This window comes from Branchiostoma lanceolatum, chromosome 1, assembly GCF_035083965.1.
Source record: "Branchiostoma lanceolatum isolate klBraLanc5 chromosome 1, klBraLanc5.hap2, whole genome shotgun sequence".
NCBI lineage: Eukaryota > Metazoa > Chordata > Leptocardii > Amphioxiformes > Branchiostomatidae > Branchiostoma > Branchiostoma lanceolatum.
In genome coordinates, this window is record NC_089722.1 from 42,227,294 (window position 1) to 42,248,382 (window position 21,089).

Consider the following 21,089-nt stretch of genomic DNA (forward strand, 5'->3'; position numbering starts at 1 on the left):
ACCTGAAACAGACAGGTGTGTGGTTACAACTAAACTTACAACACCTGAAACAGACAGGTGTGTGGTTACAACTAGACTAACAACACCTGAAACAGACAAGTGTGTGGTTACAACTAGACTTACAACACCTAAAACAGACAGGTGTGTTTACAACTAGACTTACAACACCAGAAACAGACAGGTGTGTGGTTACAACTAGACTGACAACACCTGAAACAGACAGGTGTGTGGTTACAACTAGCCTTACAACACCTGAAACAGACAGGTGTGTGGTTACAACTAGACTTACAACACCTGAAACAGACAGGTGTGTGGTTACAACTAGCCTTACAACACCTGAAACAGACAGGTGTGAGGTTAAAACTAGACTGACAACACCTGAAACAGAAAGGTGTGTGATTACAACAAATAACACAACACCTGGCTGGAGAACTGCTTCTTTTCATCATGCAAAAGATGAAGTTTTAACTGTTTGCAACAACTGTTGCCGGGACTGCAGATGAGATGCAGAGTACATATAGTCAACAAAGAAAGACTCAAAGAGACTTAGTCTGGTACAGAAACGGACAATACCTGGGATTGAACCCGGCATTCGTGGCCGCCGCCAGGCATGTCACAGGGATCGAGGAATAAGCAGTTTCGGATGAGAACAATCTGTTTCATTGCAAAAAAAAAATTGCATGTTTACAAAGAAAATGTTATTATAGAAACTTTCCTTCCTGGACCATGAGGAAACAGCACGCTGCACGCTTATTCGCATATCATTCACTTTCGTCGCCAGAGACAATTCTTCTTTAGACACAGAAAAGCAACCACAGGCCTTTTGCTGAAGGATGGCACGTCCATGTTCGATCCTCTTTAGACAGCCCAAAAATACCGTCGCCAGAGACATCTTGATGATAACAGTCAACTATTCAATCATCGTCAGTCTAAAGCCGGACTATTCCCTATTCCCGATTCTACGCAAGTCCTGTTCCTTTTGATTTTTTTAGTCAACAGTAATAAACCTTTATTGACACAACAAAATGTCAGCGTTCTACTCTGAAGTTTTCTGTTTGAAAATCTAGTCTTTATTTAGCACTGTTCCTTCATGTTCAGAATAAGCTAGTTCACAGTTGCTACTACGCGTGTGCGGTGTCAAAGGTGAAGGCCCCCGGCCTATAAACACTTGCTCGTCTCGACATTATCTCGATTTGCATAACAATGCCCAAACGTGTTTTTTTTAACGCCTTGGGGGCCTTCACTGCACATGCGTAGTAGCAGCCGTGAACTTGCTTATGCTAAGCTACCACTATTACCATAGATTAAAAAAAAACTGATACTACAGCTAAAAGAATACAATATGTACATGTGCATATGCAACAACACCACGCTACATGTAGTCCGCAACGACCAAGTGGTTGTCTTGGGTGTGACGTCAATCTATAGTAACCATGGTCAGGGGTACCGGTGCCAAAGACTTCATACAAACTTTACAGAACACCTACGAATTTTACGGAATACATACGAATTTTAATGAATACATAATTACGAATTTTAAGGAATACATACAAATTTTACGGAATACATACAATCCATTATGTATACTAGAAACATACGATCCTTACAATATACATACAATCCATTACACTGAAACATACGATCTGTACAGAATACATACGATCCATTACGCGGAATATATTACGATCCTTACTCAGGGCTCGAAATAGTGGGTGCATGTGCACCCAGTGCACCCAAAATTGGAGCTGTGCACCTAATTTTTGACTGTGGGTGCACTGGTGCACCTATATATTTTTGTAGCCTAAAGTTTAAGGTACTATTGTACACTAGTATACAGAATATTCTTGAAATGTAAGTACAAAAAACAGCATGATAACTATTTGCTGTACTTTATTCAATGTATTGTTTGAAATTTTGAAGTTAGCTATAGAATTACAGATTGAAGTTCTTAAGAAAGGCAACAGCGTTAAACTTTGTAATTATGTTCTGAAGAACATTCAACTTTATTTTATCTGGTGCACCCAAAATTCTTTCTGTGCACCCAATTTTTTGAGTTGGGTGTACCAGCGCACCTATTCCCAAATATGAATTTCGAGCCCTGTTACTAATTTGTTGCCATCGCACTAGCACCGAATCTAGCTCTGTCTTGTTCTCCTAGTCGGTCTAAGCCCACATCAGTCTAAATTCAGTGTAGCTTGAGATTTTTAGAGTTTAACCGGATGAGATACGCCATTATCAACCTCTTAAAAGCCAAGATATCGTACGAAGAACTGGTTATCCCAAGTCCGCCATATTGAATTTGCCGTCACGTGATCCAGGCACATTTCTCCAAATTAGTAAGAATACATGTAACGTTGGGTAACCTAAATTCGTGGGGTACTTAAAGTCGGGATTTTTCGAAAACGGGGTATTTAGGGATATGTGCTAGATGCAACATCAGTAATACCGCTAGAAATGCAAACTTGACAGACTAACGTATTCAGAACACTGTCTGAAAAGCTTCGATAACCACACATTAGAAGTTGGCGACGTCAAAAACTCTCCGTCCCTTATTGACAGAGTCTGGGGGCTTCGTGGGAGACTCACACTGCTCGGTTGTTCGCTGGTTTATAAGACAAATGTCACATCTCCTGCCTGCTAAACACAATTATTTACAAGACAACTTATTACAATCTCTTTTTTTAACCTGCAACTGGATTCTAAGTGTGATCAATCATCAAAACTCCTCTCTGTTGCTACAACCTACGGCACGTGTATTTTCCCGCCGCCATATTGTTACCCAGAATCATGTCGTCAAGCAGACGACAAAAGGTCGTGAGGAATACTTTTTTGTCTAAATGTTGCGTGTGATAGTGGACTGAAGACGATATTTTCCTCAAAGTTTGCTCCTAACACAACAAGGAACACATGGACATAGCAGTATAACCATTGCTACGGCATCCAGCTTACTTGCCATGAATAATGTAACGTTACACGTTGCCATGACGGTGGGGATCGACTTTGAGTGACGTTCTACCGGTACCGACTCAACAAACGGGATGTTAGCAAAGGCCTGATGTGTGCGGTACGGCCGTTTTTTCGTGTATTTTTTTTACTTGGACACGTCTATATCCATAGCACTCTCCTCAAGCCAAGGATGGAACGAATAGCTGCTGTATAAAATGTGATTAGCGGTAAGATATTCAAGACGAATCTTCTCTCCCGAATTAATGTGCCCCCCTGTCTGACAGCACCGTCATTGAACGTGCGGCAGACGGTAGTTTCAAGTTGAAATATTATGGTGTCAGCACGACTAGAGACAAAATCTACAATATATATGATTAGTGCAAAGATAGTACATGATACTGACAGAATAATAGAAAAAAAGGATGGTTTATTGTTCTGCTAGATTGATTTCAGTCAACCATTATCGGAAAAATCCCGAATTTAGGTTACCCAACGTTATGTATTCCACGTAATAGATCGTATGTATTCCGTAAGGATTGTATGTGTCTAGTAATGGATCGTATGTATTCCTTAAAATTCGTATGAATTCTTGGACACCCCTGATGGTAACCAATATACTAGTATGCCAAGGCCACATGTCAGGGTGTTAAGCCATTAAGCCACATCCAAATAGGGCAATCCCCTCTGCCATATTTGTCACTTTTTACCTAGACAACAGGCATGGGAACCCCGTGGGAAATGGTAACCCACGTATAAAATCCGATAAATGATGTCTGAAGACAATGGACTTTATGTTGGAAATTAAGAGTCCAGAGGAAAAGTGCCGTTAACTGTTGGCATTCGTTATTTCGATAAGAATCCGCAGGTCCAAATGTGCCACGAGATCACTGTCGATAGATTAGTACATTCCTGACATGCACAGAAAAAACATTTCCGATATGTACCCAGCAAAAACCTGACCTCCCCGTGTACATAATTTGTGTTTGTTTACAAATGTTCTCCTCTGGTTAAACTTCAAACTTTTAGTGAGGCTGATGTCAAGTCACGCCAAGGTCACGAGATCTCACGGGTCCCGAGATCTCACCACGTGACCCGGGCAAGCAACTTCAACTTAATATACCCCCAGATAACCCCGCGAGGGGCAAAGTAGGGGGGGGAGGAGGTCCCAGGCTAAGGCGGGCAGGCCTCCAGCCTGGCGCGGAAAGACTCAACGGTGGGAGCCGTAACAACCGCGCCAGGCAGGGCGTTCCACTCGGGTATGGTGCGAGGGAAAAAAGAATATTTAAATGAGTCTGTTCGGGCGTAAAGTGGTTGGAATTTGAGCGTGTGGCTTCCCCGGGTGCGCCCCTGAGCTGGTTTCAGTAGACTATCTGTATTAATATTGATGTGGTTATTAACTAGCTTATAGAAAAAGGTGAGACGGGCGTTCCTCCTCCTTTCAGAGAGAAGGGTCCACTGCAGGTCATTGAGCATTTGTGTCACGCTGCTAGTCTGCCGGTAGTCATTCAGAGTCACTCGGGCGGCCCTGCGCTGGACGGCCTCCACCGCCTGTATCCCTTTGGTGGTGTACGGGTCCCAGACGGTGGCACTATATTCCAAGTGGGGCCGCACCAGCGCTTTGTAACAAGTGGCCTTGACCCTAGATGGACAATGGGTCAAATTGCGCCGAATGACCCCTAGTACCCTGCCGGCTTTGCTAGTGGCGTAGTTGATATGGGTGTCCCACCGCAGATCATCGGACAGTTGTACTCCAAGATAGGGGTGGGACTTGACACTGGTGAGGGCTTCTCCACTTAGGGAGTACTGAGTTAGGATGGGGTGCTTTTTACGGGTGATATGGAGGATGTGGCATTTAGAGGGATTGAACGACATAAGCCAACGATTTTGCCAATCTGTTAGTGCATCAAGATCAGACTGTAGACCTTGTGCGTCAGAAGGCGTGCCGATAGTTCGATAAATCAAGCAATCGTCGGCAAATAATCGAACGTGTGAATCTACGGAGCTGGGGAGGTCGTTAATGTACAGTAGAAAGAGCAAAGGGCCTAACACTGTACCCTGAGGGACTCCAGAGGTGACCCTGACAGCTTTAGATGTTCCGCCGTCAAAGACAACCCTCTGGGTTCTCTCTGTTAGGAAGGCCCTAAACCAAGACTGAAGAAGGTCAGAAATGCCGTAGTGCTCGAGCTTGCTTAGCAGCCGCTTGTGGGGCACGGTGTCGAATGCCTTGCTAAAGTCAAGCACCGCGACATCGACCTGTTTGTTAATAGTAGGATTGGTCTGGAGTCTGGACCAATCGTAGGGAATTACGCTGGAGGAAGCGACCTCTGACCTCCGCTCGTGGCCTCCATTCTGCGGCATCCGCCGTGCTGAACAGCACGGCTGGGCTCGCCTCCCGCTCGATGTTCCGGTCGGCAACTTTTCCCCTCTCGAGCTTCCATTAAGCAAGTGTCAACCTACCGTGCGACGTCCCCCAGCTATCGAGGCGCACGACTCTGCCAGGCCCGACGCGGACTCAGACAGGGCCGCGGTGTGCTGAACTGCCGTAGCGTGCAAATGGACTCCCAGTGGCGTTGCCCACACATGGATTCGCAGTCCTAATAAGTCAGAGCTCCACCCGACGACTGATTTCGGCTGTCTCTGCACTGTCATGTAATCCGTGGCGGCGTCCTGAAGCGAGCTTCTTCTTCACCTGAGCCGGGGACTGCACACCCGTTCCTGCCTGATCCTGAGTTTGTGCTACAACAACGTCTACACAGAGAGCCTACAGCGATCGGAACGACAGCCCCCCTCCCCACCCCACTTCACGCCATTTATGCGGGGTCTCGCGAGACAACTGCGGGACTTTAGCAGCCATCTTTCTTCTCGCGACGAGCCTCCACGAGCGGTCCTTCCTCATCGCACGCCTTTCCCTCTTTTCTCCCGTACCTACACGGACTTCAAAATTGCGGTGGGCATCTACAGCAGCGTACTCAAGACTCCCAGGACTCCCATTCCACGGCGACGCGACTTAACGTTCCGGGCCGACCTGGAGTTCGCGGCAGTGCCCTGCAGCGAGATCGTCACCAGCCTGGGATCAAGCTCCGCAATTTTTGACTCACTTCGTAGAGTAGAGTAGAGTAGATTAGAATAGATTAGTTTTGCACAGAAAGATTGTCAGTGCAACAAAATCAGCTCCAGCTGCGTACCGAAGACTCCCAGTGCCCGCCCATGGCCTACTTCACAGTACTCAAGTTAGAGTTTTCCACGCCGATGCACCTTTTCCGGCCTGACTCTACGCTGTTCGACAGTGCCCGGTGACGTTCTGCGGTGCATCCTTCACCAGCCCTGGACTGTTTTTTGCTTGAACTCGATTATCTAGCTACTCTTTCAATTAGTTTTACCATACCACTACGACCTACTACATTTTCTGCTACGCGTTTTGGGGCCCTCATTACTTTCGGCTTGGCCGTTGATGTCTTTGTACAACCGATAAGCCTCTACTATGGAGCAGTTTCACACAGATTAAAGACATCACATGCCCCAAACCGCGGAGCTCTTTCCTTGCATCGTCTATGTGTACGTAAGTGTAATTATAGTAGGATTGGTCTGGACCAATCGTAGGGAATTACGCTGGAGGAAGCGACCTCTGACCTCCACTCGTGGCCTCCATTCTGCGGCATCCGCCGTGCTGAACAGCACGGCTGGGCTCGCCTCCCGCTCGATGTTACCACCATCCCGCCCTTGCTGCTATTTCAATTTTTTCAAGAATGTATAGAATTGTGTAACTTCACTGTACGTAATACACTACAGCTTGTATTTGCCAAGACCACAGTCTTTGGCCGTTGATGTCTTGTACAACCGATAAGCCTCTACTATGGAGCAGTTTCACACAGATTAAAGACATCACATGCCCCAAACCGCGGAGCTCTTTCCTTGCATCGTCTATGTGTACGTAAGTGTAATTTGGTCAAGATTGTTGGCCAAGTCTTGGAGGGTGAGTACCAGCTGGCTCTCACAGGACAGACCCTTCCTGAAACCGTGCTGCGCCGGGGACAGAACGCTGTGACGTGCCTGTTATTCATACTATATAAATATATTTCACCAGAAGTCCAAAGTCTAAAGTAAAGTCCCGTTAGATTATGCTGCACACTTTAGACTTCTTTAGCAATTTTGTTCTCTCTTTTTTCTTTATCAACACGGCATCACTGACAAATCACACATATCTGGTGGATCTTACAACCCTGAACAGTCGACAGACGGGATCTGTACTTACTTTCTTCACGGATGTCGTCTGAAAACTTCCATCAACTTTTTGGAGCCGACTTTCGGGAACTTTTTACTTTAGCCTACCGCCATGTTGGGTTTGGAACAGTTTATTGGAAAATCGGGGCGATTCTTATTCTAAGGCTAAAAAGGAGAATCTCAGCAAAATCAACAAATAACGTTATACACATTGTGTTTATTATATACTGATTCAGAAGTATTCGCTATTATTCACAAGATTCCAACCAGTGTAGTTGTTCGAAGATAAAATAAAACCTAACATCGTCTCCTGCAAGCTTGAGAAAATGGACTGTTCCGTAAAGAGAACTACCTGAAGGCAATTTTGGCGGCACCACAGGGACGATGTCGTGCTAAATAAATGCCTTGTCAAATAAGTGCCAGATACGTGCTGCATTTACGTGGAATTAGAATTAGGAGAAGAGCAAGGGTTGGATTAGGGTTACATGTATTGACCCCCTGAATAGTTTCATCAGGTTGATAAGTCACTGAATAAAAAGTCTCAACATATGCCAAGTACACAACCAAGTGTTTCATTCCACCGACGTTTCGGTGACCATCTGTCACCTTCCTCAGATCAATGCTGACTGGTTGACTTCGTACTGCAGCTCAGACAGATGTCGTTGGACGACTCAGTTTTGAAGGCAGATGTTTTTGATAAAAAGACTAGAAAAAGGCCAAAAAATTAGCAAATTCATCCATTCATATTTTACAAGTGGGTGCACTCAGGTCTCAAGCTTGACATGTATTGCAAGTTCCCTGGAACAATACACAGATATTCAATCAATAGTATTACACAAGTTGGTGTGGCCCTTAGACATTGAACGATAACAGAAACAAATTTTTTTCATCGTTCAATAGTTTCATCAGGCCGGTAAGTCACCGAATAAAAAGACTCTTTGTACACAACCACCTACTAGTACTAGTAGTGATTTATTCCACCAACGTTTCAGTGACCATCTGTCACCTTCCTCAGGGCAGTACTCACTGGTTCACTTCGCACTGCAGCTCTGTAAAGTGTCACTGCTTTTGTCTTCATGTACTACATGAATTTGCAACGCTAGGGTCAAATTTACAAAGCGGGTCCTGCCCAGGTACTTTGCGGGAACGAGAAATATGATATAGAAGACAGCAAAGCACACAAGAAACGTAAAAATTACTCCATACTATTAGATTATGTATATTCTTGATATGCATTTTTTATTCGTTATTCCCTGAAAGAGCCTGGTCGGTCCCCGCCTTGGAAATGTGACCCTAGCATAACAGACCACATGAAGAATAGCTAACAAAAATGTCAAGCTGATTGTGGATTCAAATAAAGCTAAAGTCAAAGTTGAATTAGGGCCCCCAAGCTATTTTGCAATGAATAAATAAATACTAGTTAATAATCATATCAATATAAACACAGTCTACTGAAGCCAGCTCAGGGGGAATCACCATCTCAAATTTCAAACACTTAATGCTAGGACAGATTCATACAAGCATGCATTTTTTCCATGCACCATTCCACAGTGGAATGCTCTGCCTGGCACCATTGTGACGGCTCCAACAGTCGAGTCTTACCGTGCCAGGCTGGAGGCCTGCCCGCCTTAGCCTGGAACCTCCCCCCCCCCCTACTTTGCGCCTCGCGGGGTTATATGGGGGTATGCAAGATGATGATGATGATGAAATATGTGTGTCCTGCACAGCTGTTCTCGACCCAGAAGGAGTTCCTGACGTCAGGAGTTTGTGACTTCCACTGCAGCCTGAAGAAGTCCCTGTCCACCGCACACCCCTCCGTGCTGCTGTCTGAGACACAGGACAGGGCAGACTGGCACGCTATGTGGTGTCAGTCTAGCTTCTGTTTAATCTGATAAATCAACTTTAGTATGATAACACAGGGCAGACTGGCACGCTATGTGGTGAGTCCAGCTTCTGTTTTATCTGATAAATCAACTTTAGTATGATAACACAGGACAGGGCCGACTGGCACGCTATGTGGTGAGTCCAGCTTCTGTTTTATCTGATAAATCAACTTTAGTATGATGACACAGGACAGGGCCGACTGGCACGCTATGTGGTGAGTCTAGCTTCTGTTTAATCTGATAAATCAACTTTAGTATGATGACACAGGACAGGGCAGACTGGCACGCTATGTGGTGAGTCCAGCTTCTGTTTTATCTGATAACTTCAACTTTAGTATGATAACACAGGACAGGGCAGACTGGCACGCTATGTGGTGAGTCCAGCGTCTGTTTTATCTGATAAATCAACTTGACACTCAGACAAGTATGATGTTGGGATGTGCTCCTCATCTTATAGCTAAGCCCTGAGAAAAGGAGCAGACAGGCTATTGCAAGACATTGCAAGTTCATTGTAAGAAAAAGAACTTGCTTGTGTGAAAGGAAACTGTTAGTTTCGCTGAAGTTACATGTGTACTTCTTGCCGTAAGCCACAAGGAAAGCCGCAGATGGGGTACTGAATCATCCCCTTTCTTGGTTTCTCTGCTCCCTCTCTTGCTGACCAACAAAAATACATGTGCCTACGAATGTAAAACTTGGAAGCATGACCTACAAGAAGTGCACCTTAATTCATATTCCTCAATGCAGAACCACCCTCGTTAAACCAGGACCCCATATCGCTCCACGTTACATCGCTCGCGAAAGGGGAGCGATGTAACGTGGAGCGATATGGGGTCCTGGTTTAACGAGGGTGTGCAGAACCAACATCTAGTAATGCCCAAAAAAAAGCAGTTACTCAAACAACTGGATATGATTTTGGAAAGGAAAGGAAACCCATATCCAGTTGTTTGAGTAACTGCTCTTTTTTTGGCGTATCTTATTACCTGGATGTCTAATCTTCATCTAGTAATAGTACTGCTGGTAAGGAAGAAATCCTAGTTGTGCTTGAGGAACCTCTAACAGTAACTCTGTGTTTGATGCTTTACAGGAGGAACTGCGAGCATGACGGGGTGAAGCAGATGCGGAAGTTTTACGGGACGCGGCCATACTTCCTGCCCCCCATGGTCGAGTCTCAGGACTCCAACTGGGTCTTCGTGTCGAAGGGACAGAACATCAAACACTTCGTGCCGGTAATTATCACTCACTCACTCTCACTGACTCACTCATGCACTCACTTGCTCACTCACTCACTCACTCACTCACTCACTCGCTCACTCACTCACTCACTCACTCACTCACTCTCTCACATACTCACTCTCACTCACTCACTCACATACTCGCTCCCGGACTCACTAGGTCTTCATGTCAAAGGGACAGTCCATCAAACACTTTGTGCTGGTAAATTATCTCACTCACTCACTCTGACCCTTCAATCCATTCATATTTGTAATAAACAAATAAAGAACCACATGATTGAAGACTTTTTGTTCCGTGTTTCCGTAGCTGCCATTTGAGGAGCACTCGGTGGTGTGGCTGGCGCAGGTGAAGGGCAGCGTCTTGTACCGGCTGGAACCGGATCCCATCTGCGAAACCACCTGCAAACCCATTGACGTCACGCTCAAAGCAGGAGATACATGTACGTATCCACTGTTACACTAACACGTGTGTGTGTGTGTGTGTGGTTCTGTGTGTTTGTGAAACCACCTGCAAACCCATCGACGTCACGCTCAAACCAGGGGAAACATGTACGTATACACGTTCGTTCATTTAACTATTTCTGATACAAACCAGCTCGTATTCTGTTTGTAAAACCACCTGCAAACCCATCGACGTCACGCTCAAACCAGGGGAAACATGTACAGTCAAACTTGCATCCAACAACCAGTCAAGGGACCAAGGAAATATGGTTGTTGACTGGAGTTGGCTGTTGGATAAAACTCGGGTCGGTTTGCTGATTTAGTGGGAATAAATGAGGCTGCATAAATACTTTGCACGTATAGCACTTATCTGCCTGTTATGCATATAAAATTACAGGACAAGTGAAGAAATACAGTATATACAAGAAAAAACAAACTAAACTGTTGTTGTCTACAAGACTACAATGCACTGTCGATTACATTACCAATAAACGTTAACATAACAAAAGATTTTTCGGGTACATGTACAAAACCTTTAATTTGTTGTACTTACAATGAATGTTTACATTGAGATCATGTCTCCATTGTTCTACATTTGATGCTACATTCAAATTCACTTTGTTCTACATTTGTTGCTACATAAACACAAGCTTGCCGTCGACTGTAGAATCTTTTATTGAAATGCTCGCTGGACTGATTGCCGCTGTCAATCATTTTGTTGTTGAATGGAGTGTCAAATCTGCACATTATGACCCCTGAGGCCCATGAGGAAGTGGTTGCTGGTTGAAGCCTGCAGTTGGTTGCTTGAAAGAGTTCACTTACTATGTAAAATCGGACGGGACTGTCTGAATGTGGTTGTTGACAAGAGTTGGTTGTAGGATAGAGTTGGTTGGATGGACAAGTTTGACTGTACGTGTCATCTTCTTTAGTTATTTACTTATTAGATACTTTTTGTAGACAAATTGGGATCAGACGATGCAGCCTTTATGCTGACTTTGAATGACCTTGAACCACCTGACCTCACCGCCCCCCTCCCCCGTTGTTCTACAGTGGTCGTGCCCCAGGACCTGTGGACTGTCCAGCTCAAGAACAGCAAGGACTTCGAACCCGCCGTGGTCGTCGCCGCAACAGGCACCTGGGATTAGATTGTCCGTTCTTCATCAAACACCGGCCACTTAAAATCTGGAATGACTTGTTTAAAATTTGAAGGGCACGATGTTTAAGGGGGGCAGCCCTATGATCCCCTATGTTCCGACAGCTATGTTTGACTGTATTTGACATTGAAAACTTAAAGATTTCAAAATCTTGTCAGCTCTTTCAAACTTTAGTTGGCCGGTGTTTCATCTGTGCCTGACTGCGAACAGCTCAATGTTCCAACACGCTTTACTTCAGTTAGAGTTAGGAAAAGGGTTTGGGTCTCCAGGCTAAATTAGCGGATGTTGGAACATGGGGGTGTGCATGTACATGTAAAGGGTTTGGGTTTATAGGCTAAATTAGGGGGTGTTGGAACATGGGGGTGTACATGTACATGTAAAGGGTTTGGGTTTATAGGCTAAATTAGCGGATGTTGGAACATGGGGTGTGCATGTACATGTAAAGGGTTTGGGTTTATAGGCTAAATTAGCGGATGTTGGAACATGGGGGTGTGCATGTACATGTAAAGGGTTTGGGTTTATAGGCTAAATTAGGGGGTGTTGGAACATGGGGTGTGCATGTACCTGTAACCGCTTATCTGCTGCAGTTAGAGTTAGGGAAAGGGTTTGGGCTTATAGACCAAGGGGGTGTTGGAACATGGGGGTGTACATGTACATGTAAAGGGTTTGGGTTTATAGGCTAAATTAGGGGGTGTTGGAACATGGGGGTGTGCATGTACATGTAACCGTCTATCTGCTGCTGCTGGAGCTACATACAGGAGCTGGTACCGTTGACCTTCATCGGTCATTTGACCTTCATCTGTGATGTTTTTTAAGCAATTTGTCTACAATGGACCGTTACATATTAAGAAGATTAATCAGGTGCCCTTTATGGGCCATACAAATTTATTTCCTATGTTCTCTAACATTTTGAAACAGAAATTCAGGAAGAGGTCAGGATGTAAATAGAAGGCTTGGAGGAAAACTTGAATCTGACTATATCCACTCCCTGAAACTGTGTGAACCAAGGTAGACTTTCTCCTCAGACTCTGTTTTCATGTTGATCCAGTTCATTAGAAATTATAGTGTTTTTTTTTTTAATTCTAAGAACCATGGCCACCAACACAATCTAATGTCACCAGTGGTATTAACATTATCATTTTGAAACCTCTGTTTTAATGTCCAGTTCATTAATAACAGTGCTTTTTTTTTCAAATTCTAAAGAACCATCAACACAATTTAATGTGGTATTAACATTATCATTTTGAAACCATCCATAAAAGTGCATATCTGGCTGATCTAACTGATGTTGCATTATCAGGTCCTCTAATGGATTAAGGTTTATGACTGTTACAGTTTTATACTTGTTGTCACTTGGGTGCAAGGTAGGAGTAGGGTGGGGAGGGGGGTAGCCAAAGTAAGGCCACATCAAGGTAAAGCATTGGTTTGAATCACATATTTCTGGGCAGTAAAGTTGGACTTAAATAGATGAAGAGAATGATACCAAAGTACTGGGTTTATAAAACTGATGTATTAGATAGAGAAACAATCTTCATACTTGGACTTAATGGTTAAAAAAACAAGGATCCGTGCATCCAACGTTGCCGGAACTGCTGGCTTTTACATTTAATTATCAAAATCACTTTTCACAACAGTGCCTGAGAACCAAAGAACTGCATTGTACGGGCCTCGTGAGTCCACACTTGGAGCTGGGTAAAGTCAGGAACGATGTTACGATGTTGGGACCAACAAAATTGTCATTGTTATCAGAAAGTTGAAATATCTAAAAAATCTATTTTCGTGGGCATTTACAACTTGTGATTATGAAATGATAACTTTGAATGAATCTGCAATAAATGGAATCTTCCTAGTAGCACATTTGCTTGTTGCAGCTGTTGTCTTGTTGCATAACGAATCTCTTTTCACAAAACCAAAGAACTGCATTGCACGGGCCTCGTGGATCCACATGTCGAGCTGGGTAAAGTCCGAATGATGTTGGGACCAACAAAATGGACTTTGTGATCAGGAACTTCAAGGCAAAATATCTTTAAGGTTAGCAAAATAATATCAGAAGGTGATGTAGGGACCACCAAACCTGGCTTTGTGATCAGGAAGTTGAAATATCTAAAAAATGCATTTTTGTGGGTATTTACAATAACTTGTGGTTATGAACTGATTACTACCATGAATGAATCAATAAATGATATCTTACTACACTGGCTTGTTGCAGCTGCTGTTTTGTTGCATAACTAATCACTTTTCACAATAGTGCCTGAAAACCAAAGAACTGCATTGCACGGGCCTCATGGATCCACATGTCGAGCTGGGTATCAATGTAAATTCAGTAAAGGTGATGACTTGTAGGGACATTGTTATCAGGAAGACAAAATACTAAGAAAACATGTTCTGGGCAATCAAAAACAATAACCTGTTGCCAATGAACTGTTTTATTTAGATTTCCATTAATGTACAGTTTCACAAATCATACACTAATCTTCCTGGACTCTTCATTGGAGTCAACTTGTTCCAGCTGTCATGCTTTGTTGCATGATAAATGAATGAGTGGTCAAATTAATAAATGGATCAATGAACATATGACTGAATAAATGAATGCCACTATAAATGATGACAAAGGTTGTGAAACTAGTTCAATTTCTTGTTTAACAGATTTTTTTTAATTTAAGCAACAACAAAGAATCATAAAAACAGAAAACTTGCACCTGAAACTGTGTGCACCAAAGTACAGACTTTCCTCTGAGATTCTGTTTTCATGTTGAATTTTGAATTTAGCATTTTTTCAAAAAATCTGTTGACCAAGAAATTAAATTTGTGTGGCCAAAGGTTGTGAAAATGATTCAACACACATAAGAGTTTATTACATGATTAACAATAAATCCTCTCATTGTTCTTTCATTTGGAAGAAGGTTCTAGGTATTATTGTTTATTGTTAAAAAAGACTTCCATTAGTTTAAGTACACTAACAAATGAACTTCACTATTCTTTCTGGAGTCATTACACATAACATACACACTACATTAGAACTTGTGAAACACATGTTACTTTACACAATATATACATATCTACATACATACAATACATACATAGGTATGATCCATATGTTCTTGTTATATCATTGTGTGGTCTGCTGGTGTCCGGATGTTTGTCATATGAGCGGATGAATAGTGGAGTTGTCACAGGAATATGGATAAGGTCTCCAAGCAGATGTTGGGGTGACGTTTTTAGCAATGGGACAGCCACACCTGTAATAAACATATATGTACCTGTAAGCACACCTGTGGTCCACACACCTTACACCTGCTGGTGTACTTACACAGGGGGTCCAGACTGGAGGACACCTGTCGGGACAGCCACACCTGTAACAAACACACCTGTTAGCACACCTGTGGTCCCCACACCTTACACCTGCTGGTGTACTTACACAGGGGGTCCAGACCAGAGGGCACCTGTTGAGACAGCCACACCTGTAACAAACACACCTGTTAGCACACCTGTGGTCCCACACACCTTACACCTGCTGGTGTACTTACACAGGAGGTCCAGACTGGAGGGCACCTGCCGGGACAGCCACACCTGTAACAAACAGGTTAGAAAGGTCATACCTGTAAACTTAAATAAAAAAAGGCATGAATAGATAAAATTCTTGACATGGCATATTTTATCAAAGCATTCATGGAGGAACCTCTGAATCATGAAATTACACAATTCCTAATGTCTACAACTACATTTATCTGATTGAATGTTTCTAGTCAAGGAGTTTAAAGAAGAATAAAACCCCTTTTCACAAAAAACGATTGACTGTAACTGCAAATGAATGAAGGTATTGCAGACATGTAAGAAATATAAATGATGTTGTATAGCCATGCAATGAATGTTTTAACTCCATTTCAATAAACATGTGAGTGCTAATAGCAGAACGGAATTCAGGCATTGACAGACTTCACAGAATAAAAAACATAGAAGATCCTCTGTGAGAGATAAATACATTATCTGACTATAATCAGCCTTGTTTTCTTTTGTTCATGAAGAGCTAAAATTCTAAATTCTTGCACTTGGTTTGAGCATCAATACAATACAAGTTTATGTTGTATTTGGCAGCTTTTACTGTCTCAAATGGAAACTAAATCACATCTATATCAATGGTCCCAACATGTTGACATTACTAATTTACCTAAGAAATACAGTATGCTGACCTCAGCTGAGACAATGTACAGAACAGATCCCCATGTTGGGGACTCAGATCAGCTTCAGGCAGATGGCTGTGGTGTCCGCTTCCTCAGGAACTCCATGCCTAGAGTACCTGTGTATGGAGAAAGGAAAACAGAAATGCCTACTGAATCAAAACACATTGCTATATGATAGTTTTCACTAAAGAGCATGGAAGTAAAACTGCTGTGGTGAATAAACCATTCCAAATATATTATATAAAGTAGCTTCTTTGACAGTTAAAAATTGGTACATACAAAATATGTATTCTGTCGCAGTATGATAAAATTGTAACTCAATCTATACCACTGTATTACATTATGAACTTATCAGACATTTCAAGTGTCCACCTGACATGTTTCATCATATTACTGATACATTCATACAGTTATCCAGCGGTATAGATTACAGTATTTTACTGATCAAAAGTGTCAGGTGGACACTTGAAAGGTCTGATATAAAGTTCATACTGTAATCCTGTGGTATACAATGTAGATTGAATCATAATTTTATTCTTCAATTTCCCGGATGACAAATATTCACAAACGTACTTGTTGTTGTATAATATTAGAACATGTGTGTATGGGTGTTTCATCCACAGTGCAGATAGGCTTAGACTTGTATGGTAGCAAAAGTCAACTCACACATTTAAATTCAATGTCAATTCAAACAATTCAAAACATTTTATACCATTGAAATGTTTCTGAAATACTCTTGGTACGGTATACCATAGGATAACCGATATAACTCACAATAGCGACTCCAGTGTTGTGTGTTCCTCAGCAGCCTGCACCACAGCCTGGAACCCTGCAGGCTCCATGGAGATGTACAGCAGGTCCAGCCACTCCAGGGCAGGGAGTCTGGGTAGAGCCTCAGCCAGAGCCATGGCAGCGGTGTCAGGCAGGTGTATATATGTAGGTGTGCGCCAGTAACCAGACATGGCAGCGTTGTCAGACATATATATAGGTGTGTGCCAGTGTGCAGAATCTGATATGTCCCAGTAACCAGACATGTCCAGCCTGGCCAGTGCCGGCAGTGTGCTGATGAGCTGTGCGACCCTCCCCAGTCCGGCTCCTGTTACTCCCCTATTCCACCCGATGTGCAGCTCCTGTAGTGTGTTGTTATAGTGAGGGGCTGTGGTTAGACTCTTGTCACCAGGTGGGTTTTGTTCCATGTCCAAACTGCTGGGCTGGCAGAGTGTTTGCACCAGTGAGACAATCCCTGAGTCCCCTATGTTATTGCTGCCCACATCCAACACCTGTAATTGCACCAGGTGAGGCAGAGCTTTGATCAGGGATGATATTCCCCTGTCACTGATACCTGTCTCACTGAGAACCAACACCTTCATGGCTGTGAGGTGGTGGAGGATAGCAGCCAGGCATTCCAGCCCAGGGTCTCCTATGGCATTAACACTTATGTCCAGTTTGATCAGTCTGGTTAGCTGACGCAGTGCAGGGGCCAGTGTGCGCATGCCTGTGGGGCTGATACCGATCTGCACCAGGACCAACACCTGCATGTCAGTGAAGATGGGGAGGATGGCGGTGAGAGATTCCAGCCCAGTGTCACCAATCTTAAAATTACCACTTATATACAGTTCTCTCAGTCCCACTAGGTGGCGCATGTAGGGAGCCAGGGATGACATGCCCACAGCTGTCATTCTTACATAGCAAAGACGGAGTACAGCCAGGTGTGGAACACTGGACAGCCCAAGTTTCAGAACTTCCATCCCAGCATCACCAAGGGCACGGTTGAAAGAAAGATCCAGCTCCTCTAACAGAGACATGTGGCTGAACCCCTGCACAAGTGGCTGGAGTGATGATGGTGTTAGCCCTGCGTGTGACATATCCAGTGCCCTCAGACCAGGAACATTCTTCAGAACTGAAACCAGCCTGGCTGTTTGACCAGGTGAACCAAATTTTACAAGGGGCAGTCTCAGGTCTAACCGCAGGCCGGGACTGGGGGAAGTGAAACTCTGTTCAAGGTACTGAAGAGCTTCTGAACTATAAGACAACTCCAGTATCATTCTGTCAGGGAGATGTGTAGACTGTATGTTTTCCAAGTAATACTTCAGAGCAGCGTGCTGTTTCCTGAGTCCATAAAGGTCCATGATGATAACTGGCAGGGCTCTGCTGACAGCCTGCAGTACGTCCGGCTCTTTTCTTTCATTCAGAAGATCCAGGCAGAGCAAAATGAACCTCTTGTTAGCTTTAACTGATCTTTTTATCTCTGACCTAACATGTAGGTGGGGCTTATTCTGAAAGTCATCTGGTCGTAAATGTGAAAACTCCTTCTTACTAAAATTGCTCAGTTCCTCCATCACAGCTTGTGCTGCCTGTGAGTCACAGCCACACGTGAACTGAAGCAGGTTACTGAGTTCAAGCGCCTTGCTAATGGAGGTGAGCTGTAGCAGCTCTACAATGTCTTGGGGACACAGAGCATGGGCAACATATCGTCCGGCCAGGAACTCTTGCATGGTCTTGTGGGAAAAGTTCAGCTGTTTCCTAGGATCTGATTTTGAGGAAGAAACCTCCAAGGAGACCACACCAAGCTTTAACAGCAGCTCCCAATCAACCTTCTCCCTTTTTACTTCTGTAAGGTCAAGCAGGGTCTCATTCCTCAGCAGTGCCTCTAGCGCAAGCTTGCCGAGCTGCAGTAAGGACTCAGCAACCTCTGCAGGCAGCCCTTCTGTTGGCATGTCCACTCCTTCCCGCTTACAGTACTTTCTAACCAGACATGTCAGCAGGTTGTCGTACAGCCCTGTCATTGTTCCAGTAGACACCATCTCTTGGTCCTCCTCCCAAAGTATACAGACAAACATAAGGAAAATTGGTGTGTAGATTAAAGTGCTCAAAAGGTTGTTATCTTTGACTTGTACAGCAAGTGCCTTTGTCAGTTCATGCTTCCCAACAACAGTGAAATACTGCCTGACGTATTTCTCCACACGTTCTTTAGAGAAACCAGTTATGTGTATATGACAGTTTGGCTGTGTGTGCTGCTGCACTCCTGCTGAGGGTCGGGAGGTGATCACAATCATGCTGTTGGGATACAACTTGCCAGACAGCAGTTTGGGAATGGCCTGCCCGGCTGCATTGGCCTCAGGCCGCAGCTCATCATACCCATCTAGGAGGAAGAGCACACGAGACTTGTTCCTTTGTAGGATTTCTCTGATGGACCGTTTATCAATACCTTCAGTTGTTTCATCAACACACTGGTCCCACACCATCTCCTCTATGGTCCCCCCCTCTCTCACCTCCCGGAGTCGGATCAACAGGACGATGTTGTGCCGTCTGCCCAGCTCTGTTTTCTGTGAGACGGCATCTAGGGCTTCTTTGGACAGAAACGTTGTCTTCCCCCCTCCGGCTTCACCCTCAATCAGAATGCACCTTGGTGCTGTGGACAGTCCTGTGACATTTGGATTGAGCAAGTCGTCTAATGACTTCAGTTCTTTCCTTTGTTTTCCCATTTTAGTTTGTATCAACTCTAACTGAGTGAAGATATCACTGAGTGTAAGTGTGAAGTTGTCATTCCAGATCAGAGGCTTTAAGTGAGTCAGTTTCAACTCATAGTACTTCTTCACTGACTTCTGGAACACATCTGAAATGAAAACGACACTACATAAGACTTAAAACTCAAACTAGTGATAATCTAATTTACTTTGTAAAGTTAACTTGCAAAGTGCAAAGAAGCTAAAAGCTTGTCAGCTTGAACTCTAATTCTGTTGGCAGAAATTTTGAAGCTTTATTGACTGTAATCGGTTCTGAGTAACTCACCGATCCCTTGCAGCTTTCCATCGTAACACTGTAGTTATTCGGCCTAATGGTCTACCAGTTTACAGTTTGTCTGAGTGTGTGTTACAAAATGTATTGCTAGAGCAGACCTAGATGAGATTTCTTATTTCAATTATTCTGTAATAGTCTGATTCATACCTGTCAATGAAGACTCTGTTCCTTCAGCTCCAACTGGAACTGGAAGGGGCACTTCTGGAAGAGAACAGAATTGGCTTACGATATGCAACATCTTCCTACTAATAGTTAGCAAATTGTAACACAACAATTTTGATAATCTTCTGAACTTAAGGGAATAATAGACCAAAATATTTGTGGTTCTGTCGAAAGTGAATTTCAAAGTGTTTTAATTCTTCAGTCCACCTTACTCTCACTTCTTTCAACACCCTTCAATGTGAGGATATAAGATAAGTAAGAAAAAGAAACTATAAGGCTTTTCATAGGTTTGCTCTAAGCAACTTCTAGGTCAATTATATAAAATCTATGGACTGTGATATTGTGATGAAAAAAACATCAGGAGCAGATCAGAGTACAGAATAACACCTTGAAGTTTGAACTTCCTTAGACCGTCCACAACACTCTGCAGGTTTGCCTCAGACAGAGCCTCCATCAGGACCTCTATGGTGGCTTTCTCTCCGTTACGCTTGAGCCATTCCTCCAACAGGTCCATACAGCGAGACTTGTCATCTCGGTTTCTCCCATCGATGTTGTCGATGTCGGGTTGTTCAAACCCAAGATGGAAGGCCAGGTCCTTCCAGTCTGAGCTCACCTTTTCCTTGATGTGATAGAAATACTTACGAAGGCCTGTGTGTGTAAAGTAAGATAAAACTATTGATTATTTGTTATTTACGCATCTAACATTACTGCAACTTAGACATTCAACAGTTATATAATATACATGTACAGAATTTATTAGATAAGGAACATCATTTCTCACCTAAAGTTTCACCTGAGTGACCAGCTGCACCTTGTCTCTCAGCCATGATGACTCACACAGGTCACAGTACCTGAAACAGAGCTGGTGTGTGGTTACAACTAGACTTATATTTGAATTTATGTCATGCCTGGGCCTGATACGGGTGTTCCGGACTGTGTGATAACTATCCGGATCACATAGGGTTCGGAAGTGTTATCACACAGGCTTCCATAGAATATTTGGTCCCAGCCCTCCCGCGGGTCGGATCGCGGTCGGGCTGGAACCTCGGGTGATACGGAATACCCCGT

The 21,089-nt window shown here is 43.7% G+C and overlaps 3 protein-coding genes across 3 annotated transcripts in view; 1 reads left to right on the top strand and 2 right to left on the bottom strand.

Annotated features, from left to right (window-relative positions):
• LOC136426948 (NLR family CARD domain-containing protein 4-like) overlaps nucleotides 1-21,089 on the bottom strand; it is a 44,404-nt gene that overhangs the window by 8,068 nt on the left and 15,247 nt on the right. The gene's annotated exons all lie outside the window — the stretch shown is intronic.
• LOC136426936 (uncharacterized) lies at nucleotides 9,099-11,868 on the top strand. Its single transcript, XM_066415659.1, has 4 exons — nucleotides 9,099-9,265; nucleotides 10,135-10,276; nucleotides 10,590-10,722; nucleotides 11,774-11,868. Exons 1-4 carry the CDS (start codon nucleotides 9,228-9,230, stop codon nucleotides 11,866-11,868), a joined length of 408 nt encoding a protein of 135 aa, XP_066271756.1. The 5' UTR covers nucleotides 9,099-9,227.
• On the bottom strand, nucleotides 14,288-20,897 carry LOC136423860 (NLR family CARD domain-containing protein 4-like). The gene is made up of 6 exons (XM_066412227.1): nucleotides 20,803-20,897; nucleotides 20,409-20,669; nucleotides 20,007-20,060; nucleotides 16,833-19,674; nucleotides 16,068-16,174; nucleotides 14,288-15,116 (listed from the first exon to the last, which is right to left on the bottom strand). Exons 1-5 carry the CDS (start codon nucleotides 20,846-20,848, stop codon nucleotides 16,111-16,113), a joined length of 3,267 nt encoding a protein of 1,088 aa, XP_066268324.1. The 5' UTR covers nucleotides 20,849-20,897; the 3' UTR covers nucleotides 14,288-15,116; nucleotides 16,068-16,110.